At 34.7% G+C, this 22584-nt stretch overlaps 1 protein-coding gene across 1 annotated transcript; it reads right to left on the minus strand.

Moving 5' to 3' along the window:
* Positions 1-8572: 8572 nt before the first annotated feature.
* LOC113301857 (nuclear pore complex protein NUP160-like) lies at positions 8573-22111 on the minus strand. The gene is made up of 27 exons (XM_026550699.1): positions 21809-22111; positions 21458-21590; positions 21103-21361; positions 20326-20386; positions 20003-20160; positions 19439-19524; positions 18660-18764; positions 17899-17996; positions 17654-17774; positions 17029-17211; positions 16687-16879; positions 16023-16594; positions 15512-15674; positions 14807-15084; positions 13736-13923; positions 12621-12694; positions 12194-12540; positions 11572-11640; positions 11151-11469; positions 10829-10960; positions 10620-10728; positions 10460-10531; positions 10212-10347; positions 9998-10105; positions 9652-9792; positions 9217-9390; positions 8573-9113 (listed from the first exon to the last, which is right to left on the minus strand). The coding sequence occupies exons 1-27, from the start codon at positions 22009-22011 to the stop codon at positions 9069-9071; spliced, it is 4527 nt and encodes a 1508-aa protein (XP_026406484.1). The 5' UTR covers positions 22012-22111; the 3' UTR covers positions 8573-9068.
* Between the last annotated feature and the right edge of the window lie 473 nt (positions 22112-22584).

Here is a 22584-nt window from a genome sequence, read left to right on the forward strand (position 1 = left end):
AACTCTGGTTTTTTTAGGTGATTTCTGAAAAAATAAGTAGAAATTAACAAGAGTTCATTTTGAAAGATGAACTGCTACAAAAAAATAAGTAGAAATTAACACGGATGGGTATTTTTGTCCAGTTAATATTTTTAAATAATTATGGACCAAACAGTAAAGGCGTTTTCCCAAAGGACTAAACAGACATGGGACCACCTAAAAATGGACCAAATGATATTTTTCCTTCTTTTTTATCAATCGTTCCTTTTTATTATTATTTTTTTCTTTCTTCCGATACAATCATATTATTGTTGATATTGTAATGTGATGAGTGTTACAGAGAATACTAAGATTAAAACACCAATACCATTGTATAACACCGGTACAAGAAGATGAGTACCACAAATTAACGGTAAGCCGCATCAAATGTAAATATTGTATACCAAATCATTTATGTGATGATTTCATCTATTTTTATTGTATAAAAAATTAATCAAATTCCTCTGACTTGATTTATTTTTCTTTATTTTTCTAATAGATTTCTTATATTATAAACCCAAAGAAAATTTGATTTAATCATCGATGATGATCATTTATTTTTTTTGTAAGTTAAAATGTATTCAAAAGATTAACTTAGGGAGTTAGTAACCCTTACATCAGGAATAGTAGAGCCATCTAATGTTGGGCTATCAACTCCTACCCAAATATTAGATTTATCTATTTCTAAAGCATGCAAAATGCAAGATGGAAGTTCATTCTTCCAATTGGTAATAGTTCTAAAAGATTTAGCCTCTTTGGCTAGAATATCAGTTACATTGTTTACTAATCTTGGAATATAAAAAAAACCTAATAATTCTGACAGAGATTAAACTCTCTTTTTACTTCATCCATAATAGTCTGATTCTGCCAAGTAATTTGAGATGATCTTCCATTCAAGTAGTCAAAAAGATTCTTGCAGTCTCCCTCCACATTAAAATTTGATAGATTCTCCTTTGTTGCCCACTGTGCTGCCTGCAAAAGCCCTAAAGCTTCTACTTCTTCGGGGACGAGGTTGAGGTAGGTCCTGCTTTTCCCTGTGCGAAACTCCCTGCATCATTTTTGAAGATTAAAGAAAAACCTGCTGGTGCATTTATTGAAATCCATGCTGCATCTAAATTAATTTTCTTTTGAGAAGTTATGGGAGCTTTCCATTAGGCTTTCCACTATACCAGCTGAGTCTTTTTTAGCTAAGTATTTATCCTTATGCCAGAAGATTAAGTGTCTTTGTATTTCTAAGGCTAACTGGGTATGTGTTTATTGTTTTTTTTGAATGATCTATTACATCTTTCTTTCCAGATAAACCAAATTTTTGTCATGTTTATTTATATGGGAATGACTGGATTATCTTTACCAATCCAATCTTTACATACATCTAGAAAGGTGATAGATCTATCAAAATTTAAATCAACTGGAAAAGGTTTTATAGCCCATACAGATTTAGCAAAAGGACAATGAAGAAAGAGATGTTCTATGGATTCATGTTCCAAACAGCCAAAGGTACAAGTAGGTGTGATGTCTTTCATAAATCTAGATAACTTAAGATTGGTAGAGACAACATTTTGTAGGCACTTCCAAGTGAAAATCTTAATCCTCTGAGATACGTCTAAATCCCATAAACCTTTCCAAAATGAATCTGGTTGTCCTAGATTATAATTATTAATTGTTCTTTCATTTAACTTGTTATACATGGATTTGACAGTGAATTTTCCTGATTTAGTGAGAAGCCATCTAAGAGTATCTGGTTTAGTTTCCAAATTACTACCTAGAGCAATTCTAATGTTACAGATTTGTCTAGCAATAATAGTGATTGGAAAAGATTCAAGAACTAAAGAAAATTTCACTTTTTGGTAATTGGATCGATAAGATCCTTCACAAGTGTTAAATTAGAGTAAGTAACAGTTTTGTAAAGACTAAGATTTCACTCCAAATGATAGACCCAATTATCCTCCTAAATGTTAATGTTATTCCCATCTCCTACTTACCATGTGCTATTTTGTTCTACCAGCTTAATCCCCTTACTGATGCATTTCCAAATCCAAGAGCTAGTTGATGGAATTTTATCCTTAAAGGCTGAAGAGTTCCTGAAATATCTAGGTGTAAGCTGCGATACCAAAGGGTCTTAGGTTCATTCAAAAGTATTCAAGCCAATTTAGTTATAAGTGTCAAGTTAAATTTATGAGCATTACTAAAACCTAAACCTCCTTTACTAATTGACTTACATAAACAAGAGTAGGATTTAGGATAATATCTTTTATAGTTAGTTTCTTTATCCCACCAAAAGTCCCTTTGTAAAGTATCTATTTATTGGTAAATCTTTTAGGGAGAATAAAAAACACATCTGATAACTTGCCATACTGACCAGAGTTGCCTTGTTAAGAACCATTTTACTAGCTTGAGCTAAGATTTTATTTATCCATCCCTGCACTTTATGTTCCATTCTTTCTATTATTCTTTCGAAAAGTTTTATTTTTGCTTTATCTATAAAAAGAGGAGTCCCTAAATAAGAGTCTTTTAAATCTATTTTTTTAATCTTTAGCAACTTGCTTATCATTCTCTGATGTGTTTGGTTGAACTTGTTTACTAAAAAAGACCCATGATTTATCAAAGCTAATTAACTGTCCTGAAGCTTTACTAAAGGTTTTTATGATTTGTAGGATACTATAACATGCTAATACTGTCATATTAGTCTTATCTTCAAAAAAAAGTTACTCTTAGTCGAGAAAAATTTCATCTTGATAATAATAATAGAAAAAAGTACAAGATTGTCAGATGCTGCAATAATGATCTTATATGATTGATTCAATGGCTCTGTGTAAAAAAAAAAACTGACTAGTTTGGAGTTTATAGGGATTATTTGGGGCATATCACTACGTGACAAAACTAGGTAAAAGTACTAAGGAACCCTCGCTTTTAAATTTTAATCATAATCTTTATTCTTCTAAATTTAATACCATTTCAAAACCAAAACCCATCCAAATCATTTCTCTAACAAATTAAAATTCAAACTCAAATTCATCCATCGATTTAACAATATCGATCGATTTAAAAGAAATTTCATTATTCATTTTTTTCTTAAAAAAAAAAAAATCAAACTAAACATCGTCGATTGGGACCTATATCTCTTTATTATACTTGTGATTGATTTATCTATTCAAAACTAAAAACTACAAACAATCTTGAGTTATTGTGTTTAACATAATCGGTCGACGTTCATGTCTATATTTGCAGATTCCTATGACAATCGGTAGATGTTCATGAACACGTCAACCGATTGTCCTGAATGTGTTTTCTGGTCGAAGAAAATTTAACCTGAATCGGTAAAAGTTATTGCCCATATAAACCAATTATGGTATGGAAGAGACCCAGTTTTCTGTATTTATTTATTTTTGTTAGAATCGAATTATGTGGATGTTCACATAAACCGATTATGTGAAACAATCCGTTTGTATGTGACTGGGAAAAACCTGATTGTTAGAATCGGATTTTATTTATGCATACTTTAACCGATTCTGGATATCCTTCGTGAATAGCGAAACACCAACCCAGAATCGATTTACGAGTGCATGAACGTAGACCGATTACGGGTAGCGTTTTCGAAAAAAAAAAAAATTTATCATGTTGTGGTGATGAATCAACAAATTATTGTGTATTTTCAGCCAATCACAATAAACAAACAAACCTAAGATAACTAAATATAAAAAAATCTAATAAATTACCAAAAATATTTAAGAAAAACTAATACATTTAATCCTAACAAATAAATTCGTAAACTAAAAAATATTGTACAAACAAAGTTAAAATAAGATCACATTAGAAAAAAAAAAGATTGATCACGATTTCATCACAAAATTATAAAAATAAAAAAATGTCAAATGTCCAATTACAATTTTTGGTAATTAAACTAATCCTAATTACAATTCGAAGATATTGATTAATATTAAAACTAATTCTAACTGATATTACAGTTACAATTTGATACTTTGATTCAAATTTTATAAATCAATATTCATAGAGTTGTGAATGCTTACTGGATCAAAACTTGCTACCTGTTCCGCAAAAGATCGATCATTAATCATGTCCAATAGTTCAAAATTTAAAACCGTCAATAAAAAAGATGGAAACAACATAACATGCTTTAAGAAAAACTAAAAATAAGGAACCCAAAAACCTCAATAAAAAAAACCGACAAAAATGAATATTGGTTTCAGCATTATTTTTCTTAAAACTGTTCATTTCATAAAAAATTAAAAAAAATTAAAAAAAAATTCTTTTTTTAGACGTGCAGAAGATACACAATAATGTTTTAGAAAAATAACTCAACAAATACATGTTTTGTTAGGTTATGCACACATTATCTAAATTCCGGACTAAATGATCTTCTTCTCGATCACACGAATAGTCGGAAAAAGATTACTAAAATCTTGCATGTAAGGTGTTGTTAGTGGTGGTGGCAGCGGAGATGGGAGTTTTCAGTGCCTTCCATTAATGGATAATCATCAAGTTCTTTATTCATGAAAAAACAGTGATAAAAGCAGCAATATCGGGTAATCGTCCAGCTTTTTTCATGCAAAAACAGTAACAGAAACGACAATATCTCTTAGATGATTTTTCAAGGTAATCTTTTTGGTTTTTGTATATTTTGTTTTCAGTTTTTTCGTGAACAATTTAATATTGATTATAGTAGTGTTAAACTCGATTTGATTTTGTTGACAGTAAGCAGGTTAAGGTGTTCCATGTTCCAGATAGAGCCATTAGTGTATAAAAATCATTTGGTTACCTTACCTGCTGTTTACGAAACTATTAACTTTATATAGATGTGACTAAGATTTTTTTATTAAAGAGGTAAGTATATTTCAGTCTTGAATACTATATCATTTGTGACTATTGAGAATAAGATATTTTGTAACAGGGAGTAACGTATTTATATGCTGAGGATGTGTAGATTTATTTTTGAGTTAAAAATCCTCACTGACCTCTTAAAATCATTCAAGTTTAGTTTGGTCCTTTAGGAATTGGATTACTTTGATGAATAACTCCTAATTCTGAATTACAAGGAAAGATATATGGTTACTTCCTTAGTAATGTTGTTTGTTTGTTGTACGTAATGTTGTTTAGTAATGTTGTTTGTTTGTTGTAGAGAACTGTATTTTTCTTCTTTTTTCATGGGTATGCTTACTGACTTAGGAAAACTATATTTTTGTACAGATTGGGCACATATAATATTTCAGTATTTATCCCTGCTATGGAGGATGCTTACAAAAGAACGTTCATGATTCATCTATTAGCCTTACCACCAATGTTTTCATCTTAACCTATTGGATGAGAGGGTTGAAGACAACAACTTGGAGCTTCTCCAAAACACTATTTGCAGCACTCCTATAGATGTTGCGCGATGGTTTCTCAAGGTATAGTCAAACGAGACTGGAAAATCTAACATCTCAATAGGTCTATTTTTAATATCCCAGAATTTATGAAAAAATATGTCCTATTACAGGTTTCAACATTCTCTTGACTTTTCTAATGTTGAATAAGGAAAAAAGATAAATTACAAGGGTAATCCCTTATGTCCTATTACAGGTTTCAACTTATCTTTTGTTGAATTTATGAATGCAGCCAAGAGACGCATCAACGAACGTCCAAAGCAGAGAAGAACCGATGCAATTTCGAAGGAAGTCGAAGTGCAAGATAGTACCCAACGATATAATCTCATCTAGAGGAAGAAAGTTCCACACAAAGACCATGTATCACTGAACAAATACATCTAACGGATATTAAATGAAATCATACAATAATGTTATGAAGGCCTATGTCCATTCATTTGTTATTTACGTGCTAGAAAAGTTCATGCAACCTGAGTTTCAAAATTACTTTTCGAGGATAACTACAATGGAATTTTCTAACAATCCCGGTTCCTGCTTCGTCCGAATTTTTTTAACCATATGTGAATTGTGAGTTCTTCGTATCAGTTGGGGTTTCATTCTATAGTTTCCAAGTACAAACACATGCTTTAACGTGCTCACTCTACATAATGCCATTGAGATTGAATCCTTATTTATTTTTCCCACCGAAATAAAACACACCGTATTTAGAGATTCACAAGTAATTCATATGACACACCTTACAATAATAGAAATTCAAGGGTTTGGAATACAATATTATAATTTATGAATTTTCATCGGTTTAAATGGATAGTATATATATGGGATTTATGTACGAGTAGTAGTGGTGAGCATGCGCCCCTATTGGCCATTTTTACCTCATCCACATCCAAACCAGTTGATTACGAATTTTAAATTTTGCATCCGCATCCAATCCAGCATTTACGCATTTAATAAGTTTTTCTTTCGTATTGAAAAAATGTATTTGTACAGCCAGATTGATGTTCAACCTTACATTATAAGTTACAATAACTAAAAATACTAGCATCGACATTATTTTGATATTTGAATCCTAAATTTTTTGTTGTGCCCAAATAAAACACGGGTTCCCTTCGGTCACAACATATTTATTGAATTCACGGGTACACGAGCGCTGAGCATGTGCTATAATAATTCACATGCACATAATACATACATAATTCGTAACCTAATTTATAATTCACGGGGTTAACATATTGTGGAATTTTTGCGGAACAAAATAAAACATGTTATATCAACAACAACCATGCGAAAAGCCAACACGAAAAAACAGGCAAAGATAAATGTTTTTTTTTTGCGGTTTAGTGTTTACACATAATTGCACACTCTAAGATTTTCTAAACAATTTTATTTTTAGATAATTATTGGGACATTATGATTAAATTATAAAATTACGGTTTATTTTTAGGATAATTGAATTTATGAAAATAATTGTTATAGTATTAGCTTTTATGAATCACTTCGTAGTTTAATTAGTGGTTCTTTGACAAACTTCCGGTTTGTGATGAAACTTGCACCCATATAAAGTTATATAAATTGCAAGTAATGTTATTCTGTGATAAAGTTATTGAGTTTGATATCTTATTTATTCGAGAGACAATAAAAACATGGAGAGACTCTAGAGTCCATTTTTAACAAAAATCACGGATGGAGCAAGTATAATTTTTACAAAAGTTAGAAAACGGAGAGTGTGGGATATATAAGGCCACTTAACAAAGAAAAATATTTCCAGTGCAACATGATTTTACTTCACAAAAACATTTGAAGAAAATCGATTAATAATATAAACAATTAGCAGGGAGAACAAACTTAATAAATGCAGTATCTGGAAAATTCACTATAAAATCACAAAGGAGAATTTAAGAGTAACAGTCCAAACAGGCTTTGTCATTCGGTTAATGGTAAGTTGTAGGCCTGTCCCAAGAAATTTAAGATTGCACTTAACTACTCAAACAGGTAGGCAAGAAAATATCTCATGGAATAAATTTAATTTTCCTAGGATATTCAAGTGCAATTCGCACAGAATCGTAGTTATATATATTTTTGTCTCTACTGTGTATCTAATTTTATTATCTCTATGTTATATTAATTCTATTTATTTCATGATTGATAATTTTCATATAAAAATATTTGTAGGTCTATGTAAAGAGAAAGAAAACCATAAGAAAGTCATTAAGTTACCGAACTGAAGCAATTCTCTATTCATATCCATTTTACTAACACAATTCCGGTGATATAATTGAGATGGAGGAATTTATAAAAAATTAAACATATGAGTGAGATTTATTTATTTTTCGAAATTATGATGCGACGAGTGAGTTTTTTTTTTCTTTTTTTGATATTTTAATGTATTGCGATGTTGATAACGCTTTTACTGATGAGATACATGCACATAATGATGATTGCACAAGAGCATATAAATAAACAAAAATCACGAGCTTCAGAAATTATTGAATATCGAAATTGGAGAGAACGAGAGGAGGTAACATTTAATCAATTTTATGAAGCTAGAGCAAGTATTATGTGTGCTTCGAAGATGTTGGCAGCCCATAATTTTTTAGTTCTGTTTTCTACTACAATGTCATTTTTATTAGCTTATTATTAAATGTCTTCTATTGGCTTACAGGGTCATCAACGTATTGAGTTTTTATTAGTTATGCAATAATAATTTTTGTTTAACAAAGTCAATTTTAAAACATGGATCAAATATTTCATAATAGAGATACCTGCCCGTGCATCGCACGGGTGAAAAGTTAGTTTTTATTAGAAAAAAATCTGACTAGGATGGGTAGCCATCTCTATGTGAACCTCTAGAGATACACTAACCCATTAATTTATGAGGTTAGTGTTGGAGAAAGTTTTTAAGGAAAGTGGATGTGTATCACAGTGGATAAAGACTTTTTTTCCCACAGACAAGCGATTGGAAAAGCTCTTATCTGTGTCTTCTCAAATTTCAACTACCCTTGTCAACTTAAAAACTGAACAACCATTCCAAAAGTAGGTAGAAATTGTTAAACCATAGTAGAGAGAGTGAGAGTGAGAGACCATCCGAGAAGTAGGTAGAAATTGTTGAAACATATTAGTAATATGGCATAGTCATAAGACAAAAGAGCATCTCCTTGGGGCAAATTGAGAAATTCACAGCAAAAGCAGAACGATTGCATTCCTTAAAATCACGCGGAGACCAAGAAATTGGTACGTACAAAATTCCACTACTGTTGAAATGATGCACATTTGTTCCTAAATTTCTTCTAATGGCTTAACAATCATTTGTCTTCAACATTACATATTTGTAATACTTGCTTGAGCTAATACAACATCGGACGCAGATAATAGGCTTTTCTAGAAGTCGCCTTAAAAAACTTTTTACTTGAACTAACCACAACTGATGATTAATGGTGTTTATCTGTAGTTCTGTGTTCTGTACAACTGAGACTTGGGAAGAAAAAAAGAGACATTTCAAACTCCAACTTGCTTGTAACCTGAACACTTGATATTCTGAACTGAGATCACTTAAAACTTGCTTGAACAGCGTGAAGGACCGTTTACTTTAATTTCTTGCTCATAATGCAGATCACACAGTTTGAAATATTTCTGCAGCATTGGACACCATCTTTGGCTGCTGATAGCTTCTTAACAGTGTGCGGAAGATACTGCATCGTGTGAATCCACCTTTATCTGTAAAGCAGAGTTGAGGGGAAAAGAAAGAATGAAGATCTTTACTGGTGAAGAAAAAACCAAATCAGAGAACATATTCATCAAAAGGAAAAGCATAACATACTAGTTTTAGATGATTCAATAAAGCTCCGTGCAATAGCTTTTGGAGCTTATCACATTGATCACTATTATGACCAGAGCTTTTCCACTCCTCAATTTGGCACCAAAGTCTCTCGATCATTGTGTATGGGAACCAAACTGAAGACATCTTTTTTCGCTTGAGTATGTCCACTGGTCTCTGCACCATATAATCAAATGGAATGGAGAGCCTCCTTTTAGTAGCCCACCCAACATGGAAATGGCAATAACTATCAATATAGCACATATAAAAACGAGGATAGTATATCATAAAGGTTCAAAATAACCTGAGGTAAATAGAAAGCATAAAAATACATGGTTTTTCAACCTCTGTAACGTGGAAAGAAATATTTACAGCTAAGCAGCAAGCTATAAAGTGAAGCTATATACGGTCGCATAGAACTGATTTCATAAAAATTACCAGAGATGCAAAGGCTTGCATGTATTCAAGCAATAAATTTGTAGCTTCTGTAAATCGACCATAATCAACATATAACCGGAATAAAGATGCAGCATCTGATTCTTGACCAGTCATTCCCCAACTGGTTGCATGTCTACCTCCCTGTAGATTGCACGACTGCATTAATTCAGGGGTCTTGCTTTGCCATATAGTATATATATCGTGTTAGGCAAGAAAATTACAGATAACCATACAGAAATTTTGAAAAAGAAACGGTATTATTTTCCTCTTATACAGAAACTAAAAGTGTAACACGGTACCTTTCCTCATATTATGCAAGAGCAAGACTTGTAATTAAGAGAATTACCTTGAACATATGAACCAGCCAAAGAGGCAACTCAATCTGAGGGTCTATACGCATTAGTGTTTCAGCAACAATTACTGGTAACCTCGGGTGCAAATCTTTATACTTCGTCTGCAAATGTCCATCACTTGTGGGAATAAATTGCTTGCGGTTCAAATATATGCATGCAAGATAAATAAAGTAGAATCGAAGGTATAGTTGTGCAATAGATACGCACAAGGTAAAGCTCGAGCTTTTCCCACTGGCCACTCCCCTTCGATTGATGAATAAGGGGAGTTGCATCAATTGCACCATGGACATATGATTCATCTTCTGATGATGTCAGTATAAGACTGTGTGCTTTCAAATCATTCCTGAAAACAAGATGTCAATTACATTATGTATATTTGGCACCAGTCACCAATAACAACATCTGCATGACCGAAGAAAGACTGAAAGATCAGACATGGAAACTATGTACTTTACCCAATAAATGTGGATCCTAATCCACTGGGACAACATTTTATCGATATAGCAGCAAATACTCGCTCTAATACCCTGTGCAAAGAATTATGTTCAATATTATAATCATGCAGCAAACAAGACTACAGAATAAAAATATCTTCCCGGGATTCTAAGATGGTACCTCTTCAATTCAGAACCTTTCCAGAACTTCAGAAGAACCGTAAATGCCATATCATAAAAGTTTGCTTGAACCAAAATATCCACCAATTCTGACGAAATTGTTTGTTTTCCTGAAATACAGACCAGGCAATACAATAAGCACATCTGAAAGGGTTTTTTTGGTGTGCGCAGAGAGAATATATTTAAAGAACTGAGTGTTTGACCTTCTACCTGTAAATTTCAACTTCATATTTGCTAGTGTAAGCAAATATTGCGCTGAGGTGAAGACAAGTTCCTTTTCAAGCTTCTCAATATCGATGCAATGCTGGGGACAAGAAGATTTAATATTCTTGTCAGCCAGAGCTGCAAAAGTAAAAGATTTTTCGCACAATTAGTCATCTAACCTCTCAACAGTATCATATGATGAAAAAGCACACCAGTGGTTAAATCACTAGCTTGTGCAAGCACAGTCATACTGCATTACAGATGTTGAGTTAGTGAAAGAATAAGACAATTAGTAGTTCCTAGACAAATAGTGGTTAAAGGCACTTACAGCTCTCCTCATTACTGGTTCGAGCCTTTTTATTTGGATAATTTTCATCTGTGCAAGAGCATCCATCAAATTGAGGGTCTATCCATGCGTACGCGGGATGCACAAGGTTCAGAGCATTAATAGCAGCAGAGAGCCCATTGAGTGTCTCTTGTAGTGCCATGGAAAGCTGCTGGTTCTCTTTCAAGGCTAATTCACTCCTCAAGCGTGTTGAATATCGGTACATGTAACTAGCTGCTTTTCGCCAGTTATGTCTCCGGATTTCAAAAGCATAAAGCAACTTATATGCATTTGGTTTTGCTGCAATATCTGACCGCTCCGCCTGTTGAGTTCATAAAACGGACCTCAATGATAAATTCTAGGAAATAGAGATAGCCTGACAGATATGCATATTCTAGCGTTTGCAAAGGAAAGAAAGGCATACCTTCCATGCAAGCTCTTTCTCGACCTTCTCCGCTAGCCCCACAAAAGGTAGTTGACCATCACAAAGTGCCTGCAATACAGGAATCTATTAGTCCAAGTACATTTCCGCACCGAGGATATGAACACACTGATACACAACATTGGATAACTTGATGCCACGGATTCATACAGAAAATAAATGACATATGACCATAATGTTCCATCTGAGCTTGTGCTGCTTAGGGGTCTCATTCTCCTTATGAAAGATCTTGATGTGCAAGATGCGGTAAGAGATGAAACTAGGAAAAGTGTTTTTTAAGACTAAGTTACGCCTACTTTTTTGTAACAAGATTCAAAGGTCAGCTACAAGGGTCAAAGAAAAATTTATGGCACATATGAGAGATGAAGTCCTAACAGAGTTACTCAATCGAGATCCAATTTTAGTAGGATTATTCCTTAAAACATCTCAGGATTCGTTCACACAGTGATAGGACTGACCTAAGAGTGGGTTCCTACTTGTATGTAATGAACTCTGAGCTGTTGGAAGTTTTATGAGGGTCGCACAAGGAACACATCTAAACACAATGAAACATGATAAATATATAGCATACACAGTCATAGAAGACAAGAATATATATAATCACCTTAGTAGCTCCACGCTCGCATAGAACAATGATGAAACGCCTCAGGCAGATGTTTTTGCTATCCTCGTCCGGATTAGAGACAATAGCACAGTAAGCATCATTATAGAAGCTCATATCTAATGTAAACTTGAAGACATTTGCCCATAGCCTTCCTTTAATCATAGTTGCAGATTCATCGAGAAGACCTCCTCTATGTGTGCAATCTTCTAAGTCAACAACTTCATCAACTTGCTCTAGTGCTGCAAGACAAAATTGGCAAGCACCTTCACTCAAGTTATATTGCTCAAAAATCCCCATCGCCCACTGGTAATAATGAAGCTTCCATGCTGCTGCCGACTCACAATCAGCTAAAAACAAAAGAGGGGAAAACAGAGTCAAAAGTCTATCATGCTTAACTAAAAAAACATGTTTCCGTAACTGAACTCACAATGACCAGGGTTGGGGAGGCCTGGGAAAGACAAACTCTGCAAGGCTTCTGATGCTCCACTTCCAGAAGAAGCCCTGTAAGTATAAACAACTGTAGTTCAGAAAAGAAAATGCAAGCTTGTAGGAAAGAAAGGCATGTGTAAGCCAACACACAATCTGTCAGCCCTGTTAACAAACTGAACCTTACTCTTCCACCAAACTACATGACTTCCAGAAAGTTAAAACAAACCCCGATCTGCTCATATTGCTTTCAACATGCCTGACTTTCTATTCTTCATACTTGCTCAAATTTTGAAAATTATACTGCAAACTACCCGTATAATGTGTTCTTGTATAACTATAGGTCATTGATTAGAGTACTTAGATACTAAAAAAATAATTTTGGACATGTAAAAGAAGCCCTCTCTGTTCTTATGTGTTAGATAACGTTACATCAGTCACACATGACACCCTCACATATCCAAATAGACACTGAGGTTAGGAATATTAACAAGTTAGATGTGTTTGACAGTGATATATAGTCACATTAACAACTAGCAGCATCCTAATTATACAGATATCGACTTTGAATAGACACAGAAAGGTCAGAAATTTTGAGAACAATAAATGCATTGACGCTCAAATTTAAGGACTAGACATCTTTACGAGATACTGATGAAGGATGAAAATCATACTCCAACAACAACGCACAACTTGTAAATTCATGTTGATATCGATCCAAAACCTGTATTATATGGCTCATTATAAACAACCAAAAGGTGCAAGATTAAAAATACGGATCCAAAACCTGTATTATATGGCTCATTATTAACAACTAAAAAGGTGCAAGATTAAAAATAATGATACAAGTATACATGATCATCCTAGAATGCAAGTTTAAAGCTAAAAAGATGCAAGATTAAAAATAATAATATAGGGAAGTACACATGATCAAAATGCAAGTTTGAAGCTATCACTCTATACCTTATGGTTTGTCAGTAGAAAGTTTGAAACTCAGGCACACAGCCATGCAAGTAAATCTTTAACCATGTCCAGATACATAGATTCAAAGAACATATTGATGGTCAACGAAACACAAAAGACCAATAGATAACATAAAGCACGAAATGTTAATACCTAAAGAAACAGCGAACAGCTTCACGAACTTTTACTTCTTTTGAGATACCTTGCAATCCAGATTGTGCCCTTGCAAGAAGACACAATCCTAGAAGATGAAGGCGTATACACCAGTCGCCATCAGTAGTCTGGACACCCTGGGACGTCTTTTCTTTACGTGAGTGTGCATCGATCATTGCGATTAGGCTCTATTAAGTAGAGAAAATAAATTTTTGTAAAAAAACTGCAAAAATGTAGCAGTATCAACAAAAGGCAGGTTGTTAACAGCCCCAATTACTTTTGCAGTAAATCATGACCTATGCCTTCGGAACTTCTCAGTTCTATTAAATTACTGAAAAAGTCATAAAGTATTACATCATCATCGTAGGCTAAAAAGCCTAGTCCAAAATCACCTTTTCAATTCAATGACCACAACTACCAATGGGATCTTTCTTCACTTCCCTTTGTTACTCCTTTGCTCTCGTTAGAGTCTCCTTCCTATTCTATTTATTACTGTTAGTCAGACTCCTTTATCATTTTAAGGACACCGTTGAGCATTCAGTGACATGTTATAAACCATTTGGCGGCAACTAAGCAAAATGGGGAAGAAACTGTGGAACCATTAGAGGGATAGTAAAAACTTCGGTTTTCCAGATAGTGTATTGTTCTCCCGATCAGAGATCAAAGTGACATTTTTATATTCAGCACTGGCAGGTGTCTCCCAATCTCATTACAAACCTATTTACCAGGAAAGGAAAATACGGAAGGAGGCATATCGAATTTAGTATCACAGAGAATGCAGCCAAACCATTTGATACTTGATAGTAAGTTTAATAGAGCAGAATGTTTATAAACTGGATAAACTAGGCTCTCACTGTCCATATAGGACTTTACTCATAAAGACTTAGCAGGGAAGGCCATTCCTTCACTTCAATTAGCATACTAATTTACATAAAATAGATTAAATATTCAGTAATTCAATGACAGCCAACATTGTTAACACTAACAGTGAGCTAAAGTTTGTTGGATAAGATGCGATGGTTATGCTAAATACCAACAAAAAAAAAGCATTAACGAGGATGTAAAACTTACCTCAACAGCTTCAAACTGCCCATGCCTAAGTAGGATTTTTGCGAGTTCCGTTGAATGACTAAAAAAGCCAGAAGATTCTCCGCCCATCCCACCCCAAATAATCCAACTGATGAAATTTCTTACCGATTTAATATATTTGTTTGGACTAGGAAGATATCTAGAACAGAGGTAGACATTGTCTTCAGCGGAACTTTGGAAATTTAAAAAAAGCAAACTGGCCAACGTGAAATCATGAGTGCCAAGCTTCTGATTCCAACGTTTCTTATCAGCGTTGCTATCTGAAAAAAGCATGGAAAAAAATCAAAATCAAACCTACACACTGAAGATGAACCAAAAGTAAGTGGTAACTAATCAATGTACTTCAAGTGTGGGCTCTAACCAATATCTAAAATCACATGCATGGCAACAGGCATAACCACTGCTATACACCAGACAAGATGTTTCAACCAGAAGAGTCGGGAATCTAAACATTTATGGACAAACTATGTACACCAGACATAGTAAAATTTTAGTCAGAACCTCACGGTACAGAAATATCAGAGGTTAGAACCATGATTGCCACTGTATATGACATGTCTGAAACCTCATGTATGTCAGACTCGTCAGTAAATCTTTTTTCTCTCACAGACCAGAACATTGTTTCACCCCATCACACCACATGAAGATAACAGACAAAGTTCTAAAGAAACAATCGCATAAGCTCACCAATGTGCAGCGCTGAGAGTTGAGAACTGAAATCTTCCGGGGTCGGTGATCTGGAAGGCATAGTTCCTAGGAAATGCAGGATAAGCCACTCCATAAGAATCTCTTGAACCATCGGGACCAGTTCTTGTTCTATCCTTGAGATATCGTCTCCTACCATTTGCACCTGCACTAAAATATATTAGGAATTTCGTAGAAAGAGAATAAATTGAAGCATTATGTGAAGATAACTCATAAAACACAGAACGCTACCAAGAAAATGAGAATAGTAAGATTAAGGGATATATCGAAATGGGTTCCAGTATTGCACTTCAGAATTCCAACTCCTTAAATTATTCAGTATAAGAAAACATTCATCCTCAAGTTGGTAAGCTCTTAAAGCAATCCTGAGTGCATACATGCAGGAGTACATTCTTCTGATTGATTCTCTCAATCAATCATAGGTTGCCAAAGTGCATATGATGCTACTTGTAGTTTTTTAGTATCTGCAAAAGTAGAAAGCAAAAAATAATACCTGTCCACTAATGTTTACCAAATAGCCTAACAGCAGAAGTATGTCCAAGGCAGATTCAAACATTACTTTTGCAACTTGAGATGTAGACTGAACCAAAATGGATGTACTAATATTTAAGTCCACTTCTGAATCCAATTTTTGCATGCTTTTGCAGGGGACAAGAAATTTTAGATAATGTTCTATGACATTCAAAACTCTGGTCCATGTGCCAGCTTTATTGCATAAAGAATGAAGAGACCGCAGCATGTCAATTGAAAATTTTCTCTGATTTTTGTGGTCCCCTAATTCCTTCAACCAGGCGCTATCAGCTCCAACTTGTGATACTTGGATTGCTGCTACAGAAGAACTGTATCCAGTTTCCAAAATCTTCAGCAAACGAGGGACAACTTCTTCAGACGAGATAATTGGTAAACCAACAAGAGATTCATAAAAAATAGCCGGGGCAGCTCTTCCCAATTGCTGGTTAATACTACTAATGCATCTTAAAACATCAAAAAGAATTTCACGGTCACTATCATCATTTGGCAAATCCAAGCCAGAGATAACTAAATGACCAAATTCATCGAAAGCACCTAAAATAAAAGGCAAAATTAAGTCAGTACAAAGAAATAGCAGTTTTCATCTCTGGAAAATCATCTGAGGTAACCAAGGACCTCACACATACCATAGATAAGCAGCTCAACATTCTCCAAACTACGAAACAAGGATATAGAACTTTTCCTGATTAAACCAACAGCACCAGTCGCCTTATCAACCAGCAAGCCATATGGTCTATTATTTATACACCAATAATGAAAATAGCGAGCACAAAAACTTTTCCAGCAATAAACTATTGAAATTGGGTTTTCGGCACTTCCCTGAGACAGAAGAAACAATCAATCATAAGCTTTATTCAGTTGCGCACTCCTCCGAGAAAAGGAAAAAATCAGTGGACAAACAATGTTATTATGAATATTGACACACAAAGCAACAATAATAATTAATACAAGTGCCGAGAGAGACATACCTCACTCTCAATAAGAGAAAACATTTCCTGCTTTAGATCATCAAGTGATAAGGACTGAAACTCAGAATCAGTCCAGTACTTATTGTAGTCTTGAATAGTTGCACGAAAAGTAACATTTTGATGAACCCCGGGATGCAGCAGCCTACGTGAAAAAATAGAAGATACAAAGGGAACAACCAGATCCTGCAAAATGAGAGAAGAAAAAAACTGACTTTTGGAAGGAAAAATAAGAAGATATCGAGCAACCTGAGGTTTCAAAAATGACTCCAACATCCGGAGCCCCTAGTTTCCTTTATTAAGCTAACCCTAATTATAACCATTCAACATGTATTTCCTAGAATGCATTTCAAATTTTCGTCCATCTTATGCATGTCCTAGAATGCATTTTAAATTATCGTCCATCTTATCTACAGATGGAAGCAGATCAAGGTAAAGCAGAACTGCAAATTAAATCGTGTCAAAAAAAAAAAAAATGCAAATTAAAGCCTCGTCCATGAGCAACCACAACATTGAACTTTTCACTTTTTGCTTAGAGAGAGAAGAAGTAAATAAAACTGAAGTACGTGTAATTGTAGATAGATGAATATATTAAAAAAAAAAAAAAAACAAGGGCAATTGCGAGCACCTTAACAGAAGAAAATAATGAATTGCTTGCCCAAATCAGATCATCCGATGAATGTTCTGAAACTTGAAGTAGCTGGTCGGCAACACATGCTTCCTGCATACCATAGCTGTGCACTTTCTCTCTGACAAAGAGTTTTATATGGACTAAGACAGTGTAGAGGTATATTTTCCTGAGAAAAATAGAGATGGGCGGAAAAGGATCCTTTGCAAACTGCTGAAATGATGAGCACAATAAGTTACACTTACAGATTAACATCATTGTTAAGGATATCATACGATTCTAGCCCCTCATCTTTCAGTATCCAAAGCTTGTCAGAAGCGAATTTCAAGTCGACTAGAGCTCCCTGATGGAAATAAGTTATATTTGTTAGATTTTCAGCTCTTTATTCATCATTACATGATATCAACTAACTGCTACAGCTCATAAAATCTGCATCATACATGGTATACACACCATGCATATCAAAACAGATCATACCCTTTATATACAATTCAGTAATAGGCATAACTTTATACTTACTCATTTTCTACAGAGTTAGGACATGTTCTCAGTTCTTACTGAAGTATCATAAACAGTATATACAGCTTCATGAACAACACATAAAACATCATTATGAAGATTGAAGAAGAAAATGATGCTAACTTACTGGGCATTTGAGTTGGACTTCTACAACTTCTATTCCTCATACTTGGTTGATGAATAAAACATAATTTTCTTTTTATGTATGAAGCTAGAAAAGAGTCCTAATCATGCATGCCACATGCCTCTCTAACCTTTCCATTGTGGAGACACACCTCATGGCTACATGGGACAGTTCCCTAGTTATCTTTAACTTAATCTAGCATTAACCTTAAGCTAGTATTAGGGCATAATGGCGACATAAACCGCTTTAAAAAGCCAACACTGTTGTGTTAGGAAATCAATCAAAGGGTCGATATTTTTTTTGGCAGAAATGAATGCAAATGATGATCTCGTATTTCAAATAAAATAGAAAATACGCTATTACCTCTCCCAAATATATATTCTGCATTGATGGTTCCATTGACAAATTGATTTTGTCTCCTGGATTAAAACGTAGGATAAACATGCCAATGATGTCCTTGTCCACTTCCTTCAAAATTCAACAAAACAAATCAGAATCACCATTAGCTATAGGTGGGTTCACATGTAACAGAAACCTTTGAAAAATCATCAATCTAAATATCCTGGAGGGGGCGTATAGTAAACGTGTCTGTTTACTTCAGCTTCATTGCATATGAAATTACCAAATATATTTGCAGTTTATTAAGCCTCGGCTTTTTAAGACTACACGGCCGTGTTTCAAGGTAATCCCCATGCCGAGAAAGAAGGAAACAAAGAGGAAATCATATCCCAATTGTTCTTAAATGAATCTTGGAGAAGTATTAGGTATTTAGCTCTAATAAGTTATAAGTGCTTGCAATTAGAAACTTGAGATATGCACTGGTATCTTTCTATATCCAAAGAGCAAGTCATGCCCTGCCAGATTGAGAAAGCAATGCAGAGAAAAAAATAATTGTAAATATATTGATCAACAAGAGCCCAAATTTATTCACACTCCTCTAACAAGTGTATATTTAACATATTCTTCTGATTGGTTGATTATTTAACCGATGGCCCCATTACCCTCCATGTTTAGAATCTGGACCCTCGTTACATAACTCCCTAAATTAAATCAATGATACAGATTAAAATGTTATGTGCACCCTCGTTAAGGAGTGTGCACAAATTCGGACTCGGTCAACGAAGAAGCACATCGAAACGTACCATGTCATTTCTATATAAGAGTGCGACGGAAATCAGACGCGTAACAGGATTAGCATCACCAACCCAAAATCTCAAAAGTGTAGCTCCTGAAAGTAAAACAAAAAAAGAGGAGGCCAGTAAACACATTGCCTACTAGAAAAATCTTGTCGATCTGCAACTAGAACGGGCTTAACCCCAGGGTCAGTCACCATTGCCTAAAAGCTGTGGTATAAATATTGGGTTCACCCTTGGCTGAGGCCCCACACCGCTCACTGACCTGAGATTGAACTCCTACATTGCAGTACATCAATATTACCCCTGTGGCTGAAATTTAACTGATATTTTGAGGACGGTGAAAGAGGACTAGAGGATTAAGCAGGTAACATCTAGAGTGGTGATAACAAGAGATGATGAAGAGTAGGGAATAGCTAGTTGCCTAGGGATCTGACTTCGGCTAAGTAAATTGGATGTTTAAGTCTCCTATAAATAATTGTGCACTTTCGGATGTCTTCACAATGTAATCTTGCCTCGTGTAATGATCTACAGATCCAATTGAAGAAAAAAGGAAGAAATAAACAAGATTACCTGCTGATTCAGGAATGCTAAGTGTATGATGAAGAACTCTTGTATGACCTAGAAGATCCCACGCTCGTAAGGTTTTATCAGCATGAAGTGCAAAAATTAAACTTCTTCCCTGCACATCCGATATCACCATATCTTGTACTGGTCCAACAGCTCTACCCCTGTTTGACATGCGAACACAAAAAGAAAATTTGAGATAAAGAGGAGAAGATGTGCGCAGCCAGAATACATATCGCAGTTGGACAATAGAATCGTTTCAGCTGATCGAACATTCTTATTCAAGTCAGTTGCGGAAAAATATATGTCAACAGGGAAGACAAGGACACCTTGACATGAAACCCCACAGGCGACCAATCCCAGCATCATCTCTCAGCTCGTTCACAAATCCTAACCATAAATGACAGAATTTTTTTACTGTTAATCTGCTGCATCAATGATAAAAGTAATAAACAATGCACATATTCCAACGTTTTATCTGCAGGGGGCATAGAAATGAAAACAGTCTCAATCTGAAGCAGATGTAGACGACGATAAGGTCTTACTTCATCATGATCAATTACTATTCATGTGTTCAAAATTAGACACTACTTTTTAGTTAGTATATTGGGTATTCAGACCCGAAATATTAGACAAATTTGAGATAAAGATCTGACTCAATTAAATAACACACTAAGAAGTCAGGTTCATGCGACCTAGAGTCAAATGAGGCTGGTAACAGCCTCACATTAGGGAATATAAAATTTCAACTTGGCCTGTTCCATATGTTAAAATATTCCTAGGATGAACAACTGCTAAACCCTGGGACCTGACAAAAGTGACTGTTGTAGATGTTTTTCTGTAAGGTTGACATATGCCGTTGTATGAAACTGGTTGCCCTTACTGTATCAACAATATAGCTAAATCAGATATTCATTTAATTAATTTTGTAGTTGTTCGAAACTGGTTAATCTACAGCAGCAAAATAACAAATCAGATTCACAATAACGAATATGTCTTAAGAAATGTACCAGTCTGGATGCTTACCAAGAACTCCAAATATTACACAACTATCCCTAGCTGTCTTATACAATGTAATAAATAGATACACACAGACAGGATATTACCTGGTGAAGATGGATCAAGTATGCCAAGATGGAAACATCCAACTGAGCCATCACTTCTCCCTACAACTAAACAACCTTTGACTGCTGCTATACTAGTTATGGTTGTTTCAGGTTGTGAATTAGCTTTCAAATCGAATTCTGTAAACTCATTTTGTGGGTATATGGTACATGATGCATAATCACATAAGTTTCTCAGTTGAATAACATAAGCAATTCCAGAGATTGTAAGTGTGTAAAGAAGATATGGGTTACTGCGAGTCTGCACCGCAAAGAAGACATTGACAGGTATTAAACCAAAATCTAGTACAAACAAAAAAGAACATAGTACAAACAAACAAACAAAAACAATTATAACCTCGTTTTTGCATATGAAAGCAAATGGGGATAGTGCGTCTTGAAAGATGAGGCGAAGACCAGTCTTTGGAAACTCTTCTGAAGCTGAAAATTCAATCAATTCAAGAGCATTGGGTTGATTCTTGTGGATTCTCCTGTCAAAAGAAATTATGTATAGGGAAAATAATAATATTAATACTTCAAGAACTCACTACGTACATACGGAGAGTGAATAAGAACTCACTACGTACTTAGGGTTACATAATAGGGTTACATAAAATATTGTAAAATACATAATAAAAGAGATTATGAAATTGAAATCAAACAAGGACAAAAGAAAAAGAAATAGAGATTATAAGTAGAGTACTACTACCAGATGAGATATGCAGGGGGTTTTCCAATGATGTGATATGAGGAAACATCTTCCGTCATGGGAGCGAAGGAGTGCTGCTGCTGAGAAGTAGCAGTATTACCAGTAATAGCAAGTGAAGAAGAAGGAATTTGAATCTCAAACCACTTGATTGCATCACTGCCGATTACAGGAACTTCCAGCCCCGCCATTGATCCACTCTTCATATCCTCGCACCAACAACAAAAATATTTCCCTTACTTTTCCCCTTCCCTTGGTTTCGTTTCTTAGGGCGGGAGAGAGGCTGTGTTCTCTTTTTTCTAGAGAAGAAGAAAAATGGACTGAAAAGACCGAAAGATGTGTGGATCTTGTTAAAGTGCAGTGGACCAGTTTGCGTGACCTTCTTTACCATGTTGAAGCCCAGTACTTCCGGTTCAGGTTGTTTCAGCCCATGCTTTGCTGAAACATGGAGAAACATTGTGAATTGTGATCTCAGTTTCCACTTCTGATGCGATGTCGCGATCGTAATAGTAGTGATCAAGGTTTTTAAAATCGTGAATCGTAAAGTGACTCATTTTTAATCATTTTTAAGTTTTAGGTATTTAATCTCATGTGATCATAAATTTATAAAACGACCAGGGTACAGAATACACAGGGCCGGTCCTGTGTTTTTTGTGGCCTAATGCAAACTTTTTCTTTGTGGCCCCTTATAAAGGTATGCTTAATAGTGGTAAGCCACCTATGGCAAGAGAAAAAATCAAAGTTCATCTGCTCTTAGAAATGTTGCTTTATTAACATGT

The sequence above is a fragment of the Papaver somniferum genome, chromosome 8, assembly GCF_003573695.1.
Source record: "Papaver somniferum cultivar HN1 chromosome 8, ASM357369v1, whole genome shotgun sequence".
NCBI classification, from domain to species: domain Eukaryota; kingdom Viridiplantae; phylum Streptophyta; class Magnoliopsida; order Ranunculales; family Papaveraceae; genus Papaver; species Papaver somniferum.

Excerpts from the sequence above, each read along its gene's own strand:
- LOC113301857 (XM_026550699.1), bottom strand. The coding sequence starts at position 22,011 with ATGAAGAGTGGATCAATGGCGGGGCTGGAAGTTCCTGTAATCGGCAGT. Across the intron at positions 16,595-16,686 it reads TGTTGAGCTGCTTATCTATG|GTGCTTTCGATGAATTTGGT; the intron begins GTATGTGTGAGG and ends CTTTTATTTTAG. Across the intron at positions 9,793-9,997 it reads GGCTGGTTCATATGTTCAAG|GGAGGTAGACATGCAACCAG; the intron begins GTAATTCTCTTA and ends TGCAATCTACAG.